Genomic DNA, 27,537 nt, shown 5'->3' on the forward strand with positions numbered 1-27,537 from the left:
TCGAGAAGAATATGGAGTCCTCTGGCTACACGTTGGCTGCATTCCTCGATATCGAAGGAGCTTTCAACAATGTGAAGCTAGAGGCAATCCATTCTGCTCTTGTAGACATAGGTATCCCCTCACTCCTTACGGAATGGATTGATAGAATGCTGGAAAGCAGAATTATCAACTCATCCTTAGGAGAGAGTTCCGTGAGGAAATCTGTCAACAGAGGCACACCTCAGGGAGGAGTACTTTCCCCCCTTTTGTGGCTTCTGGTGATAAATGAGATAGTTATGAAATTCAATCATCTCAGGATAAAGGTTGTAGCCTATGCCGATGATGTAGTCTTGTTGGTTGGGGGTAAGTTATTACGACAATATCAGACATCCTGGAGGGTGCGCTTTCAACCCTGTCAAATTGGGCTTGCACCAAAGGTCTTGGTGTAAACCCCACTAAAACCGAATTGGTGCTCTTCACTAGGAAATACAAAATTCCTAGTTTCCGCCTGCCATCACTTGGTGGAGTGACTTTAACCCTTTCTGATGAAGCTAAATATCTCGGTACTGTCCTAGACCGCAAGTTACTGTGGAATAGGAATGTCGAGGAACGCTCCAAGAAGGGATTGCTGGCACTCTATTCATGCAAGAACTCTATAGGCAAGAGTTGGGGATTGAGACCCGGCATTATACACTGGCTGTATACGACGATCGTCTTACCCATACTTACTTATGGATGTCTTGTCTGGTGGCAGGGGGTAAATAAAAAGAAGCTGCTGGCAAAACTGAGCCTAGTACAGCGATCGGCTTCGATTCTGATCACCGGAGCACTAAGAAGCACACCACAGGCAGCCTTGAATGCAATCTTGAATCTCCAACCTTTGGATATTCTGATCAAATTCCAGGCGGCCAGGTGTGCCCTGAGACTCCGGGAAACAGGTGCCTTGAAATCGCTGAACTATGGTCATGCCAGCATCCTAAACATAACGCCAGGTTATGGCCTTTTTAGGGGGGATAGTCATATCAGTGATTATATTCCCCCTCATAGGGACTTTAATGACATAAAAGTTGAATTTCCTAGCAGGGAATCCTGGACTAGTGGCTCCCTACCTCTACCAGGTCTGTCAATCTTCACAGACGGGTCCAAGATGGAGGAAGGCACTGGCGCAGGCGTCTACTGCAGGGAATTAGGTATACAGAACTCATATAAACTCAACAATGATTGTAGCGTCTTTCAAGCAGAGATTCTTGCAATCACGAAAGCGGCCGAGATAGTTAAAGCACTTAATACCGGTGACTATCTACGTAGATAGTCAAGCGGCCCTGAAAGCAGTGAAGTCGCATACTATAAACTCGAAAGCAGTTCATGATTGTAAGACCGCTCTGAATGATATACGACAGATAGTTGGGCTATGCTGGGTTCCAGGACATAATGATATTGAAGGGAATGAAATAGCCGACGAGCTTGCTCGAGGGGGGTCACAGTCGTCCAGTCTTCTGATTGAGAGATCTGTGAAACCCCCTATTAGCTATTTCATTGGCAGAATCCGCGCGTTCCATTGCGAGGTAGTCGGTAACAGACGGTTAAGGGAACCTGCATGCAGAATCTCTAAATCTATCTGGCCAGAATTCTCTCGTAAAAGAACGTCTTCGCTGCTGGATCACAACAAGAGGGAGATCAAGATCGTTGTGGGGATCATTACTGGTCACTGCAAAGTTAGATCTCTCACTTCTAAGTGGGACTCCAGTGGAGAGGATTACTGTCGTCTATGTGAGGATGAAGAAGAAGTGGAAACAATTGAGCACATCCTTTGCAAATGTCCATCGCTGATCAGCAGAAGACATAAACAGTTTGGATGTTATGAAATTGATAATCTAGTCTTCTTCTCCAAAATAGACCCTAACCAAATTCTAGGCTTTGTCAAAAAATTGACTTGGCTAAAATAATGTCTCTTCCGCTTCCCCGTTCTCACTATTTCTCTCTCCACTCTTCCACTATTTTTTCTTCTTCTTTTTATAGGTATACCTATACATAAAGGATGATCACAATGGACATAGTTTCCGAGTGGACGGCTGTTATAACAGCCGTACATCCCTAAGTGGTACTAAATTTGGTGCTATTTGCTTTTAGTTGAGTGTATATAGATGGAATCCTAAAAATCGGAATTAGGATTGAGGTACCTTTAAAAAATCGTACGTTTGTGTACGAAAAGTTCTTAATGGTACTAAATTTTGTGCAAGTTGGATTTCGGTTCACAGATCTGGAGTCTTGAAATTGGGAATAAAAATTACTGTAGCAGTGTAGAATTGAGGTAGTTTTGGAAATTCGTACTTATTGGTACGAAAACAACTAAATGGTACTAAATATAGTACAATTTGGATTTTGCTTAAACGAATGAGCTTAAACCTTGAAATTTGGAATTCTGATTACTGTTGAAGATTGAGCTATAGAGACATCTTTGGAAATTCGTATTTGTGTGTACGAAAAGTACTAAACGGCACTAGATATGGTACAATTTGGATTTGGGTGAACGGAGAGAGCTGGAAACCTAAAATTTGGAATAATTGTTGCTTTTAGAATATAGAATTAAGACATGGAAGCATAGTACTTATGTGTACTAAATGGTACTATATTTGGTACAACTTGATTAAGTGTGAATGGATAGAGTTGGACTCCATAATTTTGGAATAAAAATTACTTTTGGTGTGTAGGATTGACGGAGTTTAGGAAATTCTTAATTGTAGAAAAAAAGTACTAAATGATACCAATGGATAGGGTTGAGATCCTGAAATTTTGAATTAATATTACTGTTGGATTTCGGTAGTTTTGAAAATTTGTCATTAGGTGTACTAAGTGGTACTAAATTTGGTACAGTTTAGATCAGAGTGAATGGATAGAGATAAAAATTGTGCGAACGGATAGGGCTGGGATCCTGAAATTTATGATTAAAATTACTGTTGGAGTGTGGAATTGAGGAAGTTTTATAAAATCGTACTTACCTCTACGAAAAGTAATAAATGGTACTAAATTTGGTTCTTGGTGAACGGATAGAGCTGGAATCCTTAAATGTGGACTAAAGGTTATTATTGGAGAACATGACTGGGGTAGTTTTGGAAATTCGTACTTAAGGATACGAAAAGCACAAAATTTGGTACAATTCCGACTTAGGTGAACTGGTAGAATTGGAATCCCAAATGTTGCAACTTAGGTTACTGTGGGAGTGTAGATTTGATTTAGTTTGGATTATGGGTACGAAAAGTACAGAATGGTACCAAATCTGGTACAATTTGGTTTTTGGTAAACAGACAGACCTGGAATTCTTAAATTTTGTTTTACGATTACTATTTGAAATCAGTATTGAGGTATGTTTGGAAATTCGTACTTATGAGTACGAAAAGTACTAAATTTGGACTTTGGTGGGATTAAGATTACTGTTGGAGAGTAAGATTGATGTAGTTTTAGAAATTCTTACGTTTGACTGTGATGGTACTAAATTTGGAACAATTTGGATTTGGTTGGGTCCTGAGATTTGGAATTTAGATTACTGTTAAAGTGTAGTATTTAGTTATGGAGATAACTTTGGAAACTCGAATTGATGTGTAGGAATATTAAATAGAATAGCAAATGCACTACATTTCGATTTCGGCAACGGAGATAGCTGGAAACCTAAAGTTTGTAATGTGGGTCACTGACGGAGTGTTAGAAAGAAGTACCAAAGGGTTTTTTATATTAACTGGTACTAAATTTAGTGGTGGTGGTAAGGAAGTAGTCTTGAAAATGTGTAATTATGTGTTCGAAAAGTACCAAGGATGAACCCTATTGAAATTGGGAAAAATCTGTTCAGATTTAGATATAGTTCCCATATATATTTTAGTCCGATTTTAGGTAAATAGTGCACCAAACTCCCTATATATCCTTCGATTTACACAAAATTAGGCACAGCGAGCTGAATTAAGTCTAGAACGGTGTGTGTTAAACATCATGAAAATCGGTTCCGATTTAGATATAGCTCCCATATGTAACTTCGTCCGATTTAATGTAGATGGTGTACCAAAGTCCCTATATATCTTTCGACTTGCACGAAGATTTGCCTGCGGTGCTTTATTAATTTCCTTACTGGTTTTAATCTCTTTAATGGAAGTAAGAAATATTTCAGAAAATAGTGCTTATGTGTATGAAGAGTGCAAACTATATTACAACAAATTTGCAGTATTCACGATTCCATATGAAATATTTTTTGTATTACCTTTCTGCATACGAAGTAGCGAGCACTTTGCTAGTAAATATATAAAATTAAAAAAAAATATTATTTAAAAGGGAGGGATTGAAACTACTCAAACTTCTTAAATATTAACATTAATTGGGCAATATAAATTTAATGTGAGGAGTCGGAACTTCTTAGTTGCGAATAATTATGTTGCGAATAATAAAATATTTAAAAAAAATAATAAAATTATCGTTAGAATTTACGAAATTACTAAAAAATAATAGAAACAATCTAAAAACGTATACAGTTAAAAATCGATTAATATTTTGATTCCTATGTGTGCAAAAGTGCGAATCATTATAATTATACTCGGCCCGGCCCCGGGGTTTTTTTTATCACATATTTAGATTTAGCAAAAGGTGATTTTTGTAAAATTGTAATTATACCCGGCCCGGCCCCCGGGTTTCTTGTATCGCATATTCAGCTTTAGCAAAAGTTGATTTTTGTAGAATTTTAATTTTACCCGGCCCGGCACCAGGGTTTCTTGTATCGCTTATTCAAATTTAGCAAAAGGTGCCTATTGTAAACCGGACCGGCATCAGAGTTTCTTCTTAATATTCAGATCTAGCAAAATGTGTTTTTGTAAAATTTTATTAATACCCGGTCCGGTCCCGGGTTCAGCAAATGTTGATTTATATAAACATTTAATTAAAATGGCACAAGGGTTTCTTCTATCGCATATTTAGATTTAGCAAAATGTGCTTTACGTAAAATTTTAATTATACCCGGCCCGGCCCCCAGAATACAGAACGAGTTAATAAAACTAATTGGAGACTACATCCATAATAAACACAGTAATCAGTTTAGGTTTGAATTCAACATTTTTGGGAGTTCAAGGATATGACGGCGCGTCTTACATGCCAGGCAATTATATTGGACCATTATTAAATCAAAATTGACTTCTGCGGTATACTTTCATTATTCTTAAATTCAAAAGGGTCTGCTACTTTATGTATATTATTTCTAGAAGCAAATAAAACATTCAAATGATTACATTCATATTGTGAAACACGATAGATTGAGCAGCACGATTGCGTACAGATATAGAAGAAATTGTGAAATCGTTGGAAGAAATAGGGGAAAATGGTAAGATTTAATTGGATGGATTTATTTCTAAGAAGTAGAAGTTTCAGGTCAAATGTAATGAGTTCGAACTATGAATATATTATAGAATTACATAATTTGTACCATGTTTGAACGCTTCAATTAAGCGGAGTTCGGTTAACTGAAAATATTTTCAGATATCAGAAGTTCTCATAAGCGAGACACTTTTCAATTTTAGAAATTTCAATAATCCAAATTTTTCGAGTTTTACGAATATAAGCTGTGTTCCCAAACCTGCAATATAGTACTATATTGTACTAGTTTTGCAATTTTTGCTAGAAAAGCGTTTCCTTACGTCGAAAAGTAGGAAAAATTTAAGAGAGTTAAAACCAAAATGACGTTCTCTTCTCCTATTTTCTGCAAGACCAATTTGGCCTAGCACGAAATAGTAAATGTAGTAAATTATGAATTTGACATTTGATTGCCAGAGATATACAGTCCGAAATAAAGCATATGAAAGTTAGCGCTTCAACAAAAAGGACACACGGACTGACGCACACACATTTGCTTGAAAAAAAAATAAGAAATTTAAAAATGGACAGATTTTTTATTATCTTTTGAAGGATAGCGAAGATGAATTGCTGGCTTGGGTTGGGTACTAACCAATGTGTGTACATTGGTCCAAAATATTTTGGGCTTAAGTCAAGTTTAGGGGCTCTACTTGGATCGCTTTGACATTTTTACAGTAAGTAGTCCTCGGTGAACTGATTACAGTGATATATATTTTATAGGGACAAATGCATACTTCCCGCGATATGGGCCTTGAAAGTTCGGAGAGTATGTTGTTTTAGTCAGCCGTATCATTTTAAAGGTTATGGTTTGTGCTATATAACTAGATGAAGAATATATTACATAACCATGTATGCGCCTGTCCATATGTGAAAGTCTTATTCTTAAGTTCTCTTAAAATGTACCCGATATAACCTTTTAATGATACCCATATTGCCTTGGTGGCAATAGAAAAAGGGTTGTTTTAAAGAAAATATGTTCCAAAATTTCAAGGCCAATATCTCGGGAAGTATGCATTTTCCCACATGAAATTTATATATCTGTGATCCGCACAAGGAAGGCTACTTACGGTAATCATTTCAAAATGATCCGAGTGGAGCCCCTAAACTTGACTTGTTCCATATCTTGTTGTTCAAGTTTGCTAAAACATTCCAATCAAAATATCTACCAATTTCAATAGCATTAACATTATGGGAGTGTCCAGCCATGTAAGCCTTTCCGGACTCGGAGTCGTCGGAAACTCCACTTCCAAATATTTGATAATGTTTTCCTCTAAATTATACAAATAAAAAAATAAACAATGAATAGTGATATTATCAAAATCACGCAATGGACGCCGTTTAAGGGAACCCCCCCCATTCTCGATTTTTTATTTTTAAGATTTTAAATGGGCTGGTAAATGAATACCAATGCTTGTTAAGGTTTGTAACTTTGCACATATATATTTGAAGATTTAAAAAGGAAGAAAAATAATTTACAAAAAATTTTTGTTGTTGTTTTGTTGTTGTTTTTTGTGATCAAAGAAAAGTCCTTATTTTTGATGGCGGGCATGATAACTCCTCACTGGAACATCGGAATCCGAAAATTCCAACGGTGTTAGAAAGAGTACATGTCTGGCTCTCGTATGAACTAGGATTATTGACTTCGCTCTAAAATTAACAAAATGGCGGATCTTTGAAAAAAAATTTTTGGAAAATCGCCGATTTTTTACCAAAAACCAAGTTAAAAAATAAGGAAGATCTTCACCGATTGGCTTTATCCTAGTTCATACGATAGGTGTACACTCACAGAGAAACGTGTAAAAATTTGAAATCGATTGGGTTATTAGTTTTTGAGTTATCGTGCCCGCCATTCGCAAAAAAATGTTTAGAGAAAAACGCGTTTAAAGTTTGAGAAGCTCTTCAGCCGTCACTTGATGCTGACACAATAAATCGGCTATATCTTCAAGAGTTCTTGAGATTTTTACTTGAAATTTTGCAGGGACATTCTTAAATTAGTGTAGATTGGAATTAAGTCAACAAAAATTTTGACCCCGAGAATGGGGGGGGGGGGTCCCCTTAATTTCTTTTTTTGTCCTTAACAAATGAAAATTTTGATTTTGACGTTTCTTTATGTTTTAACTATTTTTCGCTCCTTTACTTTTTGTGCAAATCTTGTATGTGAGAGTAATTTTTGATAGTTCGCTCTTTTACTAGCTTTACTATCAAAAAGTACGGGAACGAACCTATAGATAGAAATTAAAACTGGTTGACATGTTTATTTCTTATGTGATTTTTATTAGGAACTATCTTTTGATGCGTATTACAAAAAGTGCGGCTTGTAACGAAGTCCATCGTCTGACTGTTGCAATGCTAAGATCTATTTTAAATATTATCTCGTCAGTAATATATTATAATATTTATGATACATCTTAGATGGATTGATTTCAAAAACGGAAAATATCGAACAATGTCTTTGAAAATGTTTCATATACTATCCGATTTTAAGCCTATTTAACACCTGACTTGGCTGTAATATGCAATATGGGGTTGTGAATGAGTTGACACACACGTTCCATAATAATAAATAATTGCAGAAAAATATTTGTTATGGTGGGTTGTGCCTCCTGTAATTAAATGATTTCAAAGTGATTTCAAAGGAAATCGCAATATTTGACTGCAGAAGTTTTTTCAGTTATCCGATATTTTCAGTTATGCGGAGTTTCACATATCCGGAGTAAATTGTGGGCCACTAACCTAAAATGAAATGGCGCAGGAAATCTATTTCAGTTATCCGATATTTTTCAGTTAAGCGGATTTGACTGTATTTACAACAAGCAGATTTCTGGAAAATAAAAAAATTGTTAAAATATTACGAAAATTACAAAATTGTGATGTTTAGATATCATACAATTTTATGAAAAATATCTGGAAGTGAATCTGTGGATAACGAAAGATGTCCGACCATCTAATCTATTTAATGCGATTGTAGTATGTGACGAAAATCGATTTCCAAACATAAATATATTGTTACAAATTTTAACCCTTTGTGGCCTACTGTTCATATTCTATTTAGGATAGTTACGTTAAATCTGTGCACAGAAAATAGTTCTATTGTCACGTGGATTTGGCTGCGGATTTATGGTTAAGAGGAGAATAAAAGACCTCGTCTCCAGATTCAATCCAGTGAATCAAAATCGGGAAATCAAATTGACCATGTTGTGATAGCCAAGGTTCGCACCTGTCTTAATATAGCAGCAAAGGTGCGATCTAATGTAACACGGTAACTCGACGTCGAAAAGCTGCAAAAACAATAGATAGCAGAGGCCTACTCCGCTCAACTTGACGAAAGCACTTATTGTCCCGATAATAGTATAGAATCACAGTGGCAAAGAATTGCCCACTCCGTACAAACTGCAGCAAAAGCAACACTTTGGTACCAAAACCCACCATCAAGAAACCCATGGTACGATCAGGAGTGTCGTAATGGTACTGATGTGAAAAACGCAGCGTATAGGGAAACCCTGCAGACAGCAGCAACACGTAATGCGCTGGAAAATTATCGGGAGAAAAGGAGAGAGGAGAAACGTATTTTCAGAAAAAAGAAGAAAGAGCAAACCGAGATGTACAGGAGTCAGAATGAAGTCCGAAAATTTTACCAACGAATAAAACACCATATCGAAGGCTTTGGTGCAGACACATCCTCCTGTAGAGATGAAGAAAGTAACCTGGTGACAGATACAGACAGCGTGCTGAGGATCTGGAAGGAGCATTTTCTGGTATCAAATAGTAGCGGTGAAGAGGATACCCCAGAACCAATAATAGATGACGGTATAAAGTGTTTACCACCTAGACAAGATGAAGTCAGAATAGCAATCAATCGGCTGAAGAATAATAAAGCAGCAGGTTCCGATGGGTTACAAGCCGAACCATTCAAGACTGGTGGTCAGATGCTGGTCAGGAGCATGCACCTGTTCAATTTGGCTAGAAGAATGCATGCCCAATGATTGGAACCACAGCATCCTGTGTCCCGTGCACAAAAAAGGAGACAAGACGATATGTGCCAACTATCCCATCGCATATAAAGTGCTATCCAGTGTGCTGTGTGAACGACTAAAGCCAATGGTCAATTAGCGAAATTAGCTTGAAAATGTTCATTAAAATCTTGAAATGTTCAGAATAAGGCTGCATATTATTTCTTCCGTAAAAATAAGTCTTCTACATGTCTGATACTACTTATCCCTTATAAAGTAGTATTTTGTGCAAGTTGGTCAAACAAAACAACAACAACCAAAAATGTACCAATGCTTCAACTGTTTCAAGTTCAAACACGCTTGTCCGATGTAAAGTTGTTGACGTCAAGAATAGTTGACCTTCCGGCAATTAAATAAAAAATGTTGTTTCACCAAAAGTGTCGACCATTTTAAAATTCCAAATTAGTAATGGAGTGTTGCATTGTCGCCGCTGGTGGCCAAAACTGGATGCATGCAACATGCCACACTTGTTTAGAATAGTAGAGCCAAATGTAGACACATATTCAACGCTAACTAACTAACTCTTTAACATCTCAAGGTACATGATTGATACATATGTGTTTCAATTAAGATTTTCTCATAATAGTAATGAAAGTCCAAAGGAACACTTTAGAGATTTCTTTCGTCTATGTAAATCCCCATCTTTATACTTTTATGTCCTTGAATGTGACGAATATATATGTCAAAATATACGATGTCTAAGACACAACGAATAATGGGAAGACATCTGCGAGAATGAATTAAATTAATTTCCAGCTTATTACTTGACCCAGAGAATTGCGTTCATTTTTATTTAACCCTTTATGGCTCAATGTTGTCCACAGGCAACAAAATGTTCTAGAGCTTATATTTAATACGCGGCAAGTAAATATATATTTTTTGGATTACATATGTTATGAGCTGATTCAATACATAGATGAGTGCAAAAATATATACAGTACCAAATTGTGTGTGCAGTCCAAAATATTTAAATCGCTTCGTATTCGAAAGGTACGAATTGTACCCTCTAAATTGTTGTTGAGTCTTGTAAAAAAGAACCTAAAGAATAATTAAAGAATAATTTTCGTCGATATTGGATTTGCTTTTGTTGATATTGGACTTTTACTTTTCGGAAAGAAAAGCGGCTACATGCTTGCGTATCTCCCGAATGCAAGGATTTAGCGACGTCAAATTTTGCTTATATCCTATTTAGGGTAGTTACATTAAATTTGTGCACAGAAACTAGTTCTATTGGCACGGGTAAAAATTCGGCCATAGAGGGTTAATTTCAATATTTCATCTCCTCTAATTTCTAAAATTGGCAAAATATAAATTTTGTTCTTTACTTCCATTATTCTATGTTGCTACATTTCCTAAAGAGACATGCCCTCACATTCCTCATCTCCATCGGAGACGAACTTGCTTTAAATCATCCTTATTACTTTATATATGCCGTGGCAATATTTTGGCCAAAAACTCACGCATATGCATTGATGTGTGAGCTGATGCGTTATTATGGTGCAAAATCCATGGTTGTTTTTCCACAATTTTGTGCGTTTCTGCAAAGTTTGTTTCGCCCAAATGGCGCATAACTTCAATATAGTATTTCTTATTAACCATACGACCTTGTGGCAAAAATTCATGATGGCCCATTACATTGCAGGCGAAGAAAATCGGGCACAAAAACTTCACATTTGACCAAAATTGACGTGAATTTTTCGCTGGCATTTTCATTGGGAGATTGGGATTCGATAGAACAGGTTACTTTAAAAATGTAATTAGTTGGTACCTGCCCAACCTTGTAATAATTAGACCATAACAGAAAAAATACGAAAATCGAACTCATTAAATGTGAAAATTACGGTTAATTTTCATCAGATCACGTAGTCGTCATAGAACGATATACCAAGAGTGAGGTTATAAATAATAATCATATTTTGGTTCAAAAATATTATACAATTTGAAGAATGTATTTAAACAATTTAAAATTTCGCTTGGTTTGAAACTTCTTCACTTAAATTGATTTTTTTTTTTGGAAAACGATGAAAATAACTTTGATCAGAATCTAGGTTAGATGTGAGAACACAAAAACATTACGACAAACATGAATGCAATCGCGAATTTCGTATTTAGAAATGACAAATATTTCGGTTGCATTTTTTCACCCAATTTGTAGTGGACATACTTATGGATGTTTGATGTGCATATGTATGTACATGCTTAGTCGCTTAGTACAGATCGATAGATAAATGTACTTTTTTGGGAAAGATAGCATGCCGTCGATCATCCCAACCGACTGACTAGCCGGCCGGCATATTAGCTTGTATGGATGGATGACAGTGCTATCGCTCAAATTGAACGAAATGACATTCCAAAGGTGTAAGACAAATCGAAATCGTTCTGTATAAAAACGAAACATTTGTTGGGGACAACAAGCACTCATCTGCCACAGTTCGACGTTGGAAAGGCAAAGCATCGCAGCAGTTTTAGAATACGTGAATTGAGTTGTCACTGAGGATTCAAGGAACTGGAGTCTGAGTTTATCGAAAGGCTCTTCGAATTTGAGAAGTAAATATGAAGCAATTTTCAATCCTGTGCCTCTTGATTTTGGCATCGGCCAATATCGGTCTGGCGACCCATGTGAACATATCGATTTCCCAGCAAAATGCAAAGAGTTCAGTTCGTTCCGCAGCTTCAACAATTGTTGCGGATAACTCGAAGCTGATGTCAGATTCCAGAGATGTGTTTGAAAGCGATGGACGAAGTGCCCGAATTCAAAACGAAAACAAGGGTGAACAGAAAACATACTTTGCCAACCATCGAACCGAGGCCTCTGAAATTAGCTCTCCCAACCACCGTAATTACATACAGTCGGGACATTTTGTTGCCGAGCCAGAATTTCAATTAAAGTCCATGTACCAATCCAGTCCTATTGAATACCAGCGCAATGCTCAATTCCGAAGGATGGATGAACAGCAAAAACAGAACGTTGAGTTCGAGCGTTACATTCAGAACTTTCACAGTGGACCGACGGTAGAAACGGTGAGTTTTGGACCAAGTGTTCGACAATCCGATTTAATCGAGTAAACAATATCAATTATTTGTATAGGTATATGAATCTGCAGATGCAATGCCTTCATCGCATGCCATCGCTTCACGTGTGAATAACGAGGGAGCTGCAATACAGCGCAGTGGAAAACTTGTCCAATTCGAACGTCAAGTAGCACTACCGGCCCCAGTAACGGAAACAGAAAATCAACAGCAATCGCAACAAAGTACACAGCATCCCTCGTCGCCCGCCACCTCATCCGGCTCAGTCACATCTAGTGCTCCAAATTCTGCTGCTCCCAGTGTATCCGTAAGCACTGCAGGTGGATCTAGCCTAAATATTAATATTAACCAACGACCAGCCTCTGTCGGAAGTGACGGCCTAAATTTTGATCAAACGAATAGTTACAACAAACCGAATTACAATGACCCCAATACCTTCAAATACCACAGCGATAGCTCTTCAGATAGTCATTTTCATAACCAATACCCTCCTACAGTACAGGAACCACAAGGTGGCTATGGAGGTTATTACCAACCATCAGGTCACCATGTGAGTGGCGGTCAAGAGTCAACGCAATTCTATGGCGGCAACAATGGCTATGACCATCCACAGATCGGAGGTCAGGGTTATCTGCCACCGGAAGCAATCAACAATCAGCGACCCGTTGTCACCAAAACCATTCAAATTGCCCAGCCGGCCATCAAAACGAAGAAATATGAAGTACGTCACCCGGCCATCCAGAAGGAGTTCTACGACATTGAAGAACGCGTGGTGATCAAACCGGCCGGCACAGTAGTAGTCGAATTGGAAAGGCCTGTTGCAAAGATCCCAAAAGGCGAATCGATTTTACCCCTTGGACATCCTCATCCTGCAGTGGCCAATGCATACATGAATAATGGAAACACACCTTCCTTTAGCAACATCCTTTACAGCGCTGCTGGTTCTTCAAACCAAGGCAATCAGGGCAGCAACCAGTACTCCCACGGTTACAATTCAAAGCAACCAGTTGAACGATCTAACATCGCTGGTTCCACCATTGCTTCATCAATCACATCGACTCCATCGTTTGACCAGGGAAGCAAAGCTATGGCTGTCGAAGCCAATCTGAACAAGCAGTACAATGGCGAGAACCATTACTCGGCAACACCTGCTCCCGTGAAAGTCGACCCTAAAATACGCAACAGAGAAGTAATTGTTGTCACCGATGGACAAGGAAACCAACGCCAGGTGTCATCCGACCAATTCCCCTATTCCCAAGCGAGATCAGGATATAATTTACGTTCCTATTCCAACCAAAATGTAGCCCCACAACGGACGAACATTCAGTCGAGTTCGTCCAATCGCGAACCTTATAACTTCGATGCTGAATATGTTAATGTCGGTGCTAATGGAAATATCGCCCGAGATGCCAAGCCTGCCCGCTTGGAAGAAGCCCCCATTCGAATGGAGCCGGTAATAAAGCACGGACACAGCATAGCATTGCCCGCTAGTCAACATAAAATATATCTGACGCAAAAGTATGCCGTGCCGCAATCCCAATATGTCGAGGAAAATGCTCATGTGCAAGAAGTGTCACCGCACCACATACTTAACCGCAAAGGACCGGTTGTTGTCTATGCCACTAGCAAACACATACCTGAGGTATCATTTAGACAAAGTGGATCGGCGGATTATCATTCTCACGCATTGACTGCCAATTACCGTCCTTCAAGTGGTGTGGCTGAGAAAACCATCGGCAGTAGCCGTTTGGAAATTAGTGCTCCGTATGCTCAAATGCGATACAATCCCGATGACCGTAGTCCTACTCAAAATTTAGACAACGACCGTGAGAATCGTAAATTTGGAAGGCTAATTGTGGAAGATAAAAGCGCCAAAGAAGCGAGCTCAAGCTTCGACAACAAGGGTAGCATGAATACGACCCGTATGGATGAACCACAAACCCACATTGAGATTAATATTCCGGAAAGCTCGCAGATGTCTAACAAGCCCATTACCGTTAGCTCCACCATTAGACCCATGATGTCTGACGACGGACAAGCGACGCACAATGCAAAATTAGAAATTTCCGTTACAAACAATGGTGAACCTAAAAAAGAGGGAACACAACAGGCCACCACGGACAGTTCTAAAGAAATGCGCGATAGGGAATTCGTGACGAGCTCTCAGGACACTGTTGATTGTGAAAAAAGAACAAAAATGGATGACAAATTCATGCGCCTCGTTGAGGCTCCCAGCGATTCGCACGAGTCATCTGATGCTGCTTCATCCTCCTCAACACATCAAACAGCTAACGTAGACGTAACCAATAAAGGATCATCGGGTCATGTAATTTCGTCTGGCAACTCTGGTCATGCTGTAACACCAGGATCTCGAGTAATTGCTGCAACGCCTGCGCCTAGAGATACTGCCGCAGGCAGTGAAAGTTTCCACAAACGGCGAATCGTTGTTAACCACCCATTCCAAACAGTTCGTGAGGTAGTTGAACATGAACCCTACACCAATTACCACGAAGTCCAAGTCAGCGAGCCCGCTTCACCGGCTCTGTACCATTCGGCTGCATACTTCCGCAGCCACGGTGCTTTGCGTCAAGCTCCGACCGAGGAACGTCACATGGGAACATCGACATTCTATCATAAATAAGCTATTATTCGTTTTATGGCATATGAAAAAAATTGCGTCTAATGGGCCAGCCTTGACTTTATACGATTAACGTGTATATACGAATTAACGCATATCTCACGCATGTCCTGCAACTATTCATGGTGGTGGTTGGGTACGTTTAGGTTAAAATATATTTTTGAATTTTGTCGCAATAAAGGCAACAAATGAAAAGCTGTGCATTTATTGGCATGAAGTATTAAGGTACAAGTATGACGGAACAGGTTATATACGTCGATTCTTGGTATTGGTCTACGAAATTGTCATATGCCTCTCTGAGCATTGATTTCGTGAGTTTTTCACATATATAGATATATAAAATGAAATCAAAGTCGGTTCGATTTGAAGGACAATTGACATGTGCCAATCGGTATGCTGCAGTACTTCGCCAGTCCAAATGATTATATCGGAAACAATATTTATGGAGACTATATCTAAATCTGCTATCGACCAATTTTTTGTTAGATTGTGAAATCTGACGAACATGTATATGGGAGCTATATCTAAAACTAAACCGATCAATAAAATAGGGTTTATCTTTGAGCCAAATAAAAAGAGTGGACTGATATTCACCATTTTGGAACTTTATTCATATAAAGTTGGCCCATATAAAGTGTGAGTAAATTGAAAACTTAAAACACATTTTCTGAAAAATCGACGTGAAAATCCTTAACCTGAGGAGATAAAAATATGTCAGCAGACATTGTATATAAAGGTGCGTTTAGCACAATAATTACAACAAAGTTTGGTCCTATTATTTGTGAATGAATATATCTGAAACCCTGGACATGTGCATTAGAAGTAATTACTTTGTTATGGATGAAACAAATATTTCATGGTATTCCCTCCTGGATTTAGTTATAGATCCGTTCCTGAACCTAAAAGAATCTACTAATTTTACAAGTTTTGCAACTTTTTCCTGAACCCACATAACTGGTAAAATATGGAATCAAATTTAAGATAGCACAAAACAAAATGGCTTTCTCTTTGTAAACTTTTTACTCGAGAAATTTGGCCGAGTAAAAATGGTAAACAGCAGGCCTATTCTGTAACTTTTTAACAACATTGATTATTTACAACAATTTCGTTTGTTTGTTTTGTTGTTTTTACAATAACAAAAGAAAATTAAACAATATCGAATTTTGTTAAAAGTTACAGAATAGGCCTACAAGAATGCCTACTTCTGATTGGCTGTTATGTTGACTTTGAAGTATTGCCATCTAATTTTGGCATATTTACTGGATTTCCGTTTCCGAACTTTTCAAATTATTTTGTACTCTGAGAGCGATTTTGAAATGTTCCCTTTTACTAGCTTTACTATTAAAAAAGTACTGGAACAGACCATATGTGTTGAAAAAATGTTAAATAAACACAACAACTTATTGTGAATATTTATTTTATATTTGGCAGAAGAAGCCACCACATACATAGTTGCGTTATACACCTCAAGCTGCCCTACTTTGTATTATTGTACCATGCATACACCTTGGGTCGTACCATGCACTATGGGCCAGGCCAGGATTCCATTTTTTGGCCATAATTATGAAATAAATAAAAAACACATTAAGGGTTTTCGAAGACGTTGATTACGATTCTGCAAGAAAAACGTAAAAATGTAATGGGGTGGATCGAAAACGGCAGTTAATTTATATAAAACTTGAATTATTGCAATTATTTTTGAGAAAGTTTTGTAGAGCTATGACCACTAATTATAAATGTGTAACAAGATTTTGAAAATAAAAAAGAATCAAATATAAGAAAAAAATTAAATATTTCACTTCTTGGCAGTAATTAAAATAAATATAGCATGAAATCGTATTTTTATGTATTATGGTCTTAAAACTATGCCATACCTTACATAAATTTGAATTATAGCCAATTTGTTTAAAAAACGTGCTCGAAATCCCCAAACTACCAAATAATGGTGGGTCTGTTTATGTGTTATATGGGGACTACCCCAAATAGTTTAATTTGTTTATTAAATTTGTTAAGGCAATTTTTATACTATCGACAATAAATCTTAAGTTTATGAATATATATATATATGGGCAATATTGCCAATTTTTTAATATTCCATTTTCAAAAAATCAGCTTTTTTGTTTTTGTGGCACATCAATGATTTTTAGTACACATATAGAGAAAAATGTTCTGACTCCGAAACCGTTCGCGATCAAATTTTTGGTTGATGCGCGAAGAGTTATCGAGGTTTTAATTTTGGGCATAAGAAAAAAATCTTAAAATTACGTCGTTTATTATATTGACCAAAAACGTTGATATATATCTTCCTCCGTAAATTAAGAATATGAATATATTATAATAATCGCGTTAAAGTTGCACATCTTCGCGAAATATGAGAAAAAGAAACCAGTAAGGAAAGTAGTAAAGTCGGACGGGGCCGACTATATGATACCCTTCACCACTATGGGTATATTAAACAGGACTATTAACATGAAATTGGATGAAATATAATATGTTATATTTATCTAAATGTGAATCTACCTAGATCTGTCCATAAAGAATGTAAATCGACTTCAAACAAATATAAATAGGTCATCCGTTGGGCTATGCCTGTACTTCTAGAAAACGCAACTACGTAATTCTATGCTCAATTTTGTATGTTGTGCAAAATTTGATGTCAATCTGACTAACATGAGGAGTTTGATGCCCAATTTACTTGAAATCGGGCGAAAATATATATGGAAGCTCTATCCAAATATTAAGCGATTTCAAACACACTTGTCACAGGTGCGTAAATTACTTAAAATCAATCTATAAGGCAGACATCACTCTAGGCTCAATTCAGTACGTTATGCCAAATTTCGTGCAAATCGAAGGTTATATAGGGACTATTTACATGAAATCGGACGAAACTATATATGGGAGCTATATCTAAATCTGGACCGATTTTCACTAAACTTGGCAGGCATCATTCTAGGCTCAATTCAGTACGTTATGCCAAATTTCGTGCAAATCGAATGATATATAGGGACTTTGGGGCACCATTTACATGAAATCGGTCAAAACTATATATGGGAGCTATATCTAAATCTGGACCGATTTTCTTGAAACTTGGCAGACATCACTCTAGGCTTAATTCAGTACGTTATGCCAAATTTTGTGCAAATCGAAGGATATATAGGGACTTTGGGGCACCATTTACATGAAATCGGACGAAACTATATATGGGAGCTATATCTAAATCTGGACCGATTTTCACGAAATTTGGCAGGCATCATTCTAGACCTAAATGATTAGGCTGTACCAAATTTCGTGCAAATAGAAGGATATATAGGGACCGTTTACATTAAATCGGTTAAATATATATATGGGAGCTATATCTAAATCTGAACCGATTTTTCCCAATTTCAATAGGGTTCGTCCTTGGGCCGAATAAGTGACCTATGCCAAATTTCATTCAAATCGGATCATAAATGCGACCTGTACTTTGTTCACAAAAATACATGAACAGACAGACAGACGGACGGACGGACATGCATAAATCGACTTAAAAAGTGATTCTATGCATATTCTCAAAAGGAACCATGTGTCTATCTCGTTTCCTTTTGCTGTTACAAACATATGCACAAATACATAATACCCTGTACCACAGTGTGGTGAAGGGTATAAAAAAATATAGGAGATTACATCAATAGTTTCATTATATTAATGACATATACACACCTAAAAATTAATTTAAAAATATCTACATAATCTATACACCATGATGAATCAAATGATATCAAAATCACACAAGTCCGTGTAGCGGTTTGTAAATCACAGCGACAACAAAACAAGATATTGTGGAAAAATATTTGTTTTTGGTTCGAAAAAATAATCGCCCATGTGCTGCATTTCGAGTTTGCTCGAATGTGAAACATTTTCCCAAATTCCGAATTCCCAAAAAAAAAAAAATATTGGGAATATAATTCGAGCACATATAGCCTTGTGGATTGAAAACGAAATGAGGTCGTACGTGTTTTTCTAAGCACGTACAAGTTAAAAAAGAACGCTGAAGTAATATTTAACGTGTTTTTACAATATTTATTTAAAAAATAAAGTATTTACATCAGTTTTTACAGTAAAATTAAAGAAAATAAAAAAGGGCTCCTTTTATCAAAAACATTTTTGAGATCAATTTGGCAACTCAACCACCATATGATCAAAATAAAAATAGAATCTATAAAAAATCTACTTTTAAGATTTCCAATAATCCTTTTAATAAAGTTTCTTGCAGATGTGTGCCCTTTATTATATCGATGTTGACAAGATCCATGCTCCACTTGTTTATAGGGCGTCATCAAAAATGTTTCTAAAGCATAACCACTGTCTCCTAGAAGCCAACTATTTTGCATACCATTTCCTCTTTTGTTAATGCTGCCTAGCTGCACTCATATGCCAAATAAAAGCATCATGGCTGGATCCAGGTCTTCAGCTGTCCACAGCTTGCACACACTTTGTCTTCCAGGACTTCCATTACTCTCCACAATATTTTACACATTATTGTGCGATCAACACTCATATTTGAATTATTTGCCACTACCCTCTGAAACCCACCAACAGCCAGAAATCTTTGCTGCTAAATGCAGGCTTTCGGGAATGGTACCCTTGTGTATGAAGGGACCAACTTCTCTCAAAATATCCATAAATGCTTATTTTAACACGTTCCAGTATCATTAGACTTTTTCTGGTAGAAACCAGGGCAATTAATAAGCCAGCAGGCATATTTTTTCTTAATTTTGTTGTTAAACAAATTGCAAATTCCAATGAAACATATGTTTTTTTATTGAACACATTTCGTAACATATTGAACACAGCTATGCTTTCGAGCCGCACTAATTTGTCCTAATTTTTCCGTTCAGTGTATGAAAACAAAAAGGAATGAATGACAATTTTGAAAATATTTTTGTTTTCAAATGTTTATATTTTTTATCATTGTGTGTGTGAGAGTTTTGACACACACCGACAGCCCATGGGACACCTGGTATAAGTATACACCTTGTGGATTATATCAAGACCCTTCCGATAAATCTTGGGGTTCTATAAATAGGAATAAATCTTAAAATAAAATAATATTAGGAAATATGCATTTTAAATTGCGTCTAAATCGCGTACTTCTCAAAATCATTTGATGCGCATGCGGTTTCCAGGAAGTACTGAAGTTTATCTTCCAATCCATATATATTTTGCGAAAATTCATTTGAAGGCTAAGATGTGCCACACGTTGCATTGAAGTACCCAAAAAATCGTAAAACGCGAATAATTTCCGAAAACTCCATATGCCATTAACGCGCATCCGATTTCGGTGTGTACTCTAAAAAAATACATCGATCTATACCGATTTCAATGTGGTCCATTAAGAACCATGGATGTGCCAGCTAACACTATTTTTGAGATAAATTGGTTACATCTCTCTTTCGGCTGAAGTTTTTAAAGTTCTCTTTTCGAAAAAGATCAAAATCCGTATAAGGTCATTTATTGAAGCGGAAATGTTCCACAGAAAACGCAAATAAATCCGCGATATTTTCAAAAACATTTTTTGCCAAATTTAGTGTTTTTGGAAGACCAGTTCCCGCAGTTCTAGTAGATGGATTTTCACGAAGAAGATTTTATATCATCCGAAACGTAAAAAACCTTATTGATCGCGGGTACTCATATCATTCAGTTGACAGATCTAAAAATTTGGCCCGAAAAATAGGTTTTTTAGAAATTTGATCGCACAAAATTCGCACCTTCGGATGAGTATTACTCTGAAGCTGTGCATACTACATACACAAAATACATATCAAATAACGCAGATCATATAATCGATTTTTATAAATTCCTGTTTGCGTATTAAAGCTAGAAGTAATATTAAAAAAACACTCAAAATCGAGCTTCAAAATGTCAGCATCATTTAAAGGTAGATGCATTTAAAATTTTGAAAAATGATACATAAGGGGCGCAGTCCCCATTTTGTTGGCTTCTAGTTTTACTTTGACACGAAGACCGTGAAATGAGTGGCTTAATCACAAATCGATAGAGAACATATAAAAACTGTTTTTACACATTTTTTACATTAAAGTAGACACAGCTTCCACCAAAATAAAGTTTGGAGGCCAATATCATGAACAGTTTGCAACAACAGATCTATTAACCCAAAACTATTCACTTTTTTCATATACTTAAGTAATTCCCGAGTTATAAAGGGGTGAACCTCCGCTTCGGCTATGTTAAAAAATTGACAATATTGCCCATATATATATATATATAGATTATTTGAACACATGTTAAATTCTTATATTAAACATCTTGAAGGGCACAGCCTTAAACTAAATTAATACGACTTAACAATATTTCTAAAACAAATTAAGATGTGTAACAACATACTTATATTTGGAAACAATCGCATCAAGTGGATTAGAAGGCCGGGGATATTTTGCTCTTTTGAAATCTTTTTTATGACATTGTATGATTGCTCTAAAATCTTTATATAAAAATTTCAAAAATCTTGATGGCAATACATTTCATAATGTTTTAACAACTTTTTTATTTTCCAGAAATTAGTTTGCCATATTTACAATTAGTTCGTCAAAGTATGGGGCAAATAATGTACTTCTATAAAAAATTCGGAGTTCGTATTCATTACATTTGACCTGTACTTTTACGTACCAACCCTTCTTGGAACTGAAACTTCTGCCCCAAATTTGTCGGCAATAATTTTTGGTTCCACGTATATTTTTTGGAACTCCTCGTCACTATTTTGTCGTATAGCATTTAGCTACTAAAAGATATACTTTGAAAATGTAGGATGCACTCAAGTAAGAGCCTGAATAGAGGTATAATTCCATATGCTAATATTAACTACAAAATACATAATTGGTCCTGTACTGTAGGAATCTCCTATTTTTACTATGATAACAAATTTTCCTTTATGATATCCATGGCATAATTTTACAAGGTAGTCTCATGCAGTCATATGTTTATAATTTTTCATAAATTTGCCTTTGAAAGTATTCAACTTCCAGAGTTTAAATAAAAATATCTTCCATCGAAATGTACGCATATTATGTGTTCAGTGGCAAAAATTGTTAAATAATTTATATTTATAATGAATTATTTAGAAGAATTAGAAAATTCAAAATTTGAAGCAAGGAATTTTTGCGTGTCTAAACAACAATGACATTTTTAAAGAAATTGAGGAGAACATTTGTCATGAAATTTTACTCGTGTGACTACTGACTAATTATGCAGAATTGCAGGAACAGACCAAATATGTGTATAAGTGTTGATATACGATTTACACTACAGCTGTATGTATTAAGAATGGTTTGATCCATGATACAATTATAAAAGGTAACAGCAGAACCCAGCTTGAGTTTAACGTAATACTAGTGTCAATATGAATATGACAAATTACGTTTTTTAAAAATACAGAACTGGAAAATTGTTCTATATTAAATGTCCTCCGTATTCAATTTACTCCATCTGCCTGCTGGGAAAGTTTGAGGTAGCAAATTTTTCTTCATGGAATAACTCACAAGTCCCAGCATTTTTATATGTGTTACACATATAAATGGCAATGGCTCAATTATACGAACGATGTGGAAGCGATAGAAATATAAATTAGATAGATTTTCATTCATGCTTTTCAATTTAATTTTGAGGATTCGAAAATATTACATTTTCAAAATAAATATAATTTGTTTGTTTACATTTTTCTGTCAAATTACGTTGACACTAGTATAACTTACAACAGCAAATTTCCATGTGCTGTTATACGGCATTTAAACTCCTACTACTACTTTATGACGATTTATTTGACATATATGCAAAGGAAATGGCAATTGAAACCCACTGGGTTAACGAAATCCGGTTAAATGTAAACGTACTGTTACATTATAACTTTTTACCGGGTTAACCTGCTTTATGGGATTTATTTGGCATATATTCAAAGGAATTGAAAACTTAAACCCACTGGGTTAACCAAATCCGGTTAAATGTAAACTACCGTTTACCTTCTATTATTATACCATGGGTTTGATCCATGGTACAATAAAACAAGGTAGGGCAGCTTGAAGTGAATAACAAAAAAACAACTATGCACGTGTGGCCTCTTCTGCCAAAAAATAAAATAAATATACGCAACAAGTGTTTGTGTTTATTTCACATTTTTTCAACACAAAACTAAAAACGCGAAAAATGAATGAAAGATTATGATTTCTTCCCACAATCCAGTAGGGAATACCATAAAATGTTGGTTCATCCATAACAAAGTAATTACTTCCAGACGAACGTGTTAAAAACTTTATTTTTATTTAATTAAACTTGAATATATTTCAATTTATTTTGAATTTATTTGACATTGTATTCAAAACAATACACACACATACACAAAATATGTATTTTGATTTGATGGAACAAGCCACCTTGAGAAAAAATTGTAATCAGTTGGTAGCGTTGCCCTACCTTGTAATAATTATACCATGGTTTGATCTAACATCCATTAATTATATATTAGAAACAAATCCAAATTAAATATAATAAATAATAATAATAAAATTCTAAATCAGGGTACAACATCCTAGTTGTTTAAACTAATATTAAAACGATATAAAGTGTGTTTACGTATACAAACACATTTCTATCAACTGATTGACATCTTTTTTCAAGGTGACCTATTCTATCAAATCAAACTACATATTTCGTGTATGTGTAACAACGTTACCTAAAATCCGACGGGGCGTACAAAAATATTCAACTTCCCCACTTTTGCAAAATTCATTCCAAATTTCCAGAATATTTTGTTTTTGTTTGCAACGAAAGAAAAAAAATAAAAATACGTTCTGTCAAAGTTGAAATTGTTCAACTTGAAATTTTGTACGTTCGACGTATTTTGGTAACAGTCATATAAATACATGTCTTCTACTTTTGTGGTGAAAAACGTCGAACGAACTAGTTGAATTTTAGGTAAGGCTGTAAGTATTTCGAATACCATGTCGAATAAATCAAGGTGTATTTAATAAGGTGTAAGTGACAATCATATGGTTTCAAACTTTTTTCTTTATTGTTTCAATATTACATTTCGATTTCAAAAATGGTCTTTAGACTTTTTTAATAATAAAAATACACGAAAGCTACATTCGTAGAGGGGACGATTGCTCCACATATTTTATGTTATGTGTGGAAATCTGTCCAGAAACCCCAGCTACTCATAAAATCGAGGAGATTATGTTAGCCTATATTGGAATCGGCCCCTTGGTGCTTGTCACAATTCTCGGCGGAGGTTAAATACGCCTATGGAAAGATTTTATACGGTCAACACAATTTCCATGATTTAGTCTTTGGCCGGGGATTTATGTCCTTCAATTTTCTTTAAGAAGGCAAGATTTGAAGCAACTCCATAGAAAAAATAGATTGTAATCCACAATATAAACAACATCACAAGGAGCCATGGGCTAATTGTGGGAAACTTGAAATTAATCGCGACCAGGTCTTAAACTTTATTTTTCACTGACCTAAAACGCCAATAACCCAAGAATACACAAATTCATTAATTATTCCTCAAAGAATAGTTCTTGACAAAAATATATTAATAATTGTTTTTGTTTATTTTTGCCAAAAACTTATTGTCAGCATGACAATTTAATTTCTATAACAACAATGTTGTTTTTGTAAAATATTTGTTGTTGTATCTGATGCATACACCTTATTAAATACACCTTGGAATAAATTAAAATAAAGTTGAAATTTAATTGTTTTTTTATATGACAGAAGAAACCACTACCCAGTTGTTACTTTATGCCCAAAAGTGGCACACAAAATAGATTATTGACTTCATTTATTGATTGAAAAAGCTATCTAATTCTGTAATAGCAAAAAATTGTCAAACAAAACAAAAAAAGGAATTGTCATTTTCTTCAGAACTTTTGTAATTTTCAGAATTGTGAAAGCAAAAATTTTCTTTTAAGCATATATAAGTCATATATATCCACGATATACAAGATGAAGTGCCGTTGAATTAAAAGTCTCGGAATCTTAAAAAAAACTTATGACAAATCTTGGGTAAGTTTTGTTATTGCAACACAATATATATATATATATATATATACGTAATATTTCAACATTATTATCTTACAGATTTTCAATAGATGTCACTCCAGAAGCATCCTACAGATTGAGAAAATAATTAAAAGTTTTGAATAGGTAAACATTCTTCAAAAAGACCCATATCTTTATTTATATTTTGTAATTTTCAGTTTCAGATGCTTCAATATTTCGTGATGAGAACGGATGTCAAAAGCGGTGAAGAAACAAAAAAATGCAAATGTCAATATGGCGGCGTAAATTTTCTGATAAAATTAGGCAAAACATAAACTATGGATATAAATTATGAAATAAATAAGAAATACATTTCCCGTATAACATTTATATTTTCAATTTTCCAAACTGTTATAATAGCCAATTTGCTATATATTTGTAACTAGGAATAATACTTAACGATGGTATCTAGCCAAATGACTGGTTACTGCAGGCAGGGGACAATTGACTTCCCCAATGACATACCCATGTTAAATTCACCAGTCTAGGGCATGATGTGGTAACTAGTGGTAGTTACAGGTAATTAGTAAAATAACTAGTTTATAACCAGTTACTCGAACTACTGGGTACCTACAGAGTTGTTTTTTTATTCTTCTATAAATTTATGGATTTTTTGAAACTTTGCACTAAAGTTCCTTAAAAAGAACGAAATAGTATCACCGTTATACCAAGTACGAGATGAACAAACTGACTGATAAGAGCAGCTCAGTACACACTTCGACTAAACAACGAAAAGTATAAATATTTATATTTCAAACAGTAACTTTATTCCACTTATAATCCTACCATTGTGTGTGTGTCTTTTCTATTTCTTTACATGGAAAATTATACAACGATAACAAAAAAAAAACAACAATATGAACTAATTAACTAAACGATAAATATTCGGATATCTCTATCTACGCATAATCCAGCCAGCATTTTTGAATATCTTGAAAACCATTTCTCGGGGAATTTTCTCTGCTTCACGATTGACCACCGGCATCTCTTTGTCTGTAAACCAAGACTCTTTGGCCAGTGCGGCAGCAATGTGTGGGTTATTGTAGAAACGGTCGCTCTTCTTCAGTTCCGGAGGCAATTGAGCTTCGCGATATGCATTGTCCACTACAGACGGGTGAGCATACTGTTGTGTACCGGTTGATAGAGTGTGATATTGGGCCAATCTAGCCGGTTGAGCATAAAAGAACTGAGCACTGCATAGTGTTGCCGAAAATAAAAGTGTCAACACAATTAAAGGCGACATTTTTCGGAGAATCTACAACAAAAATACATAAATTAGTAAAATGAGTTAACTTGTAAATAGTAAAACTGGAAAAATAAATCCTTTATCAATTTACGGCATTTTATTTTATGACATTCATTTCATTTTCCAAGATGATAGGCATTTTGAGCTCTAATATTCAAAATATATCCTGAAATAACCCTGTGTTTACAAACGACAGAACAGTCGAAGGCACTTGAGTTCATGCATTAATTGTCAAAAAATAAAAACTGTCTTTAAAACGTCGCACAGTGGGTGAAAAGCAAATCTAGCGGTGAAAAATTAATATCTTAAAAACGAATATATGTAAACAGTTGGAAATTGCTCATGTGCATAGGTATTATCCTATTGAATATAACTGATATAGGTCCACGTTTTAATATAGCCCCCTATAACTCCACATCGGATTTAAAGTAATAATATGTTTTTTACCATTTTTATACCCTTCACCACACTGTGGTATGGTTGTTACAGGCGAAAGGAAACGAGTTAGACACATGGTTCCTTTTGAGAATATGCATAGAATCACTTTCTGAGTCGATTTACGCATGTTCGTCTGTCCGTCCAGATATTTTTTTGAACAAAGTACAGGTCGCATTTATGATCCGATTTGGATCAAATTTGGCATAGGTCACTTATTTGGCCCAAGGACGAACCCTATTGAAATTTGGGAAAATCAGTTCAGATTTAGATATAGCTCCCATATATATTTTCGTCCGATTTAATGTAAATGGTGCACCAAAGTCTCTATATATATTTTTCGATTTGCACGAAATTTGGCACAGCGTAATAAATTAGGCCTAGAATAATGTGTGTTAAGTTTTCTGAATATCGGTTCAGATTTAGATATAGCTTTCATATATATTTTCGTCCGATTTAATGTAAATGGTGCACCAAAGTCTCTATATATATTTTTCGATTTGCACGAAATTTGGCACAGCGTAATAAATTAGGTATAGAATGATGTGTGTAAAGTTTCCTGAATATCGGTTCAGATTTAGATATAGCTCCCATATATATTTTCGTTCGATTTAATGTAAATGATGCAAAAAGTCCCTATATATTTTTCGAATTGCACGAAATTTGGCACAGCGTAATGAATTAGGTCTAGAATGAATGTTAAGTTTCGTGAAAATCGT

At 35.6% G+C, this 27,537-nt stretch overlaps 2 protein-coding genes across 2 annotated transcripts; one reads left to right on the plus strand and one right to left on the minus strand.

The window, feature by feature from the left end:
* The first annotated feature begins 11,924 nt into the window (after window positions 1-11,924).
* LOC133327498 (uncharacterized) lies at window positions 11,925-15,042 on the plus strand. The gene is made up of 3 exons (XM_061536015.1): window positions 11,925-12,392; window positions 12,460-12,955; window positions 13,022-15,042. The coding sequence occupies exons 1-3, from the start codon at window positions 11,925-11,927 to the stop codon at window positions 15,040-15,042; spliced, it is 2,985 nt and encodes a 994-aa protein (XP_061391999.1).
* Window positions 15,043-26,032: 10,990 nt separating this feature from the next.
* LOC133327506 (uncharacterized) lies at window positions 26,033-26,380 on the minus strand. The gene has a single exon (XM_061536023.1). It carries the CDS (start codon window positions 26,378-26,380, stop codon window positions 26,033-26,035), a length of 348 nt encoding a protein of 115 aa, XP_061392007.1.
* Between the last annotated feature and the right edge of the window lie 1,157 nt (window positions 26,381-27,537).

The sequence above is a fragment of the Musca vetustissima genome, unplaced genomic scaffold (assembly GCF_032173495.1).
Source record: "Musca vetustissima isolate MV318-11 ecotype Yass unplaced genomic scaffold, APGP_CSIRO_Mvet_v1 utg7742, whole genome shotgun sequence".
Lineage (NCBI taxonomy): Eukaryota > Metazoa > Arthropoda > Insecta > Diptera > Muscidae > Musca > Musca vetustissima.

Bases quoted from the DNA above. Each gene is read 5' to 3' on its own strand.
- LOC133327498 (XM_061536015.1), top strand. From the start codon at position 11,925: ATGAAGCAATTTTCAATCCTGTGCCTCTTGATTTTGGCATCGGCCAAT. The intron at 12,393-12,459 runs GTGAGTTTTGGA...TTATTTGTATAG, and splicing joins GTGGACCGACGGTAGAAACG to GTATATGAATCTGCAGATGC. The intron at 12,956-13,021 runs GTGGCGGTCAAG...CACAGATCGGAG, and splicing joins ACCATCAGGTCACCATGTGA to GTCAGGGTTATCTGCCACCG.
- LOC133327506 (XM_061536023.1), bottom strand. From the start codon at position 26,380: ATGTCGCCTTTAATTGTGTTGACACTTTTATTTTCGGCAACACTATGC.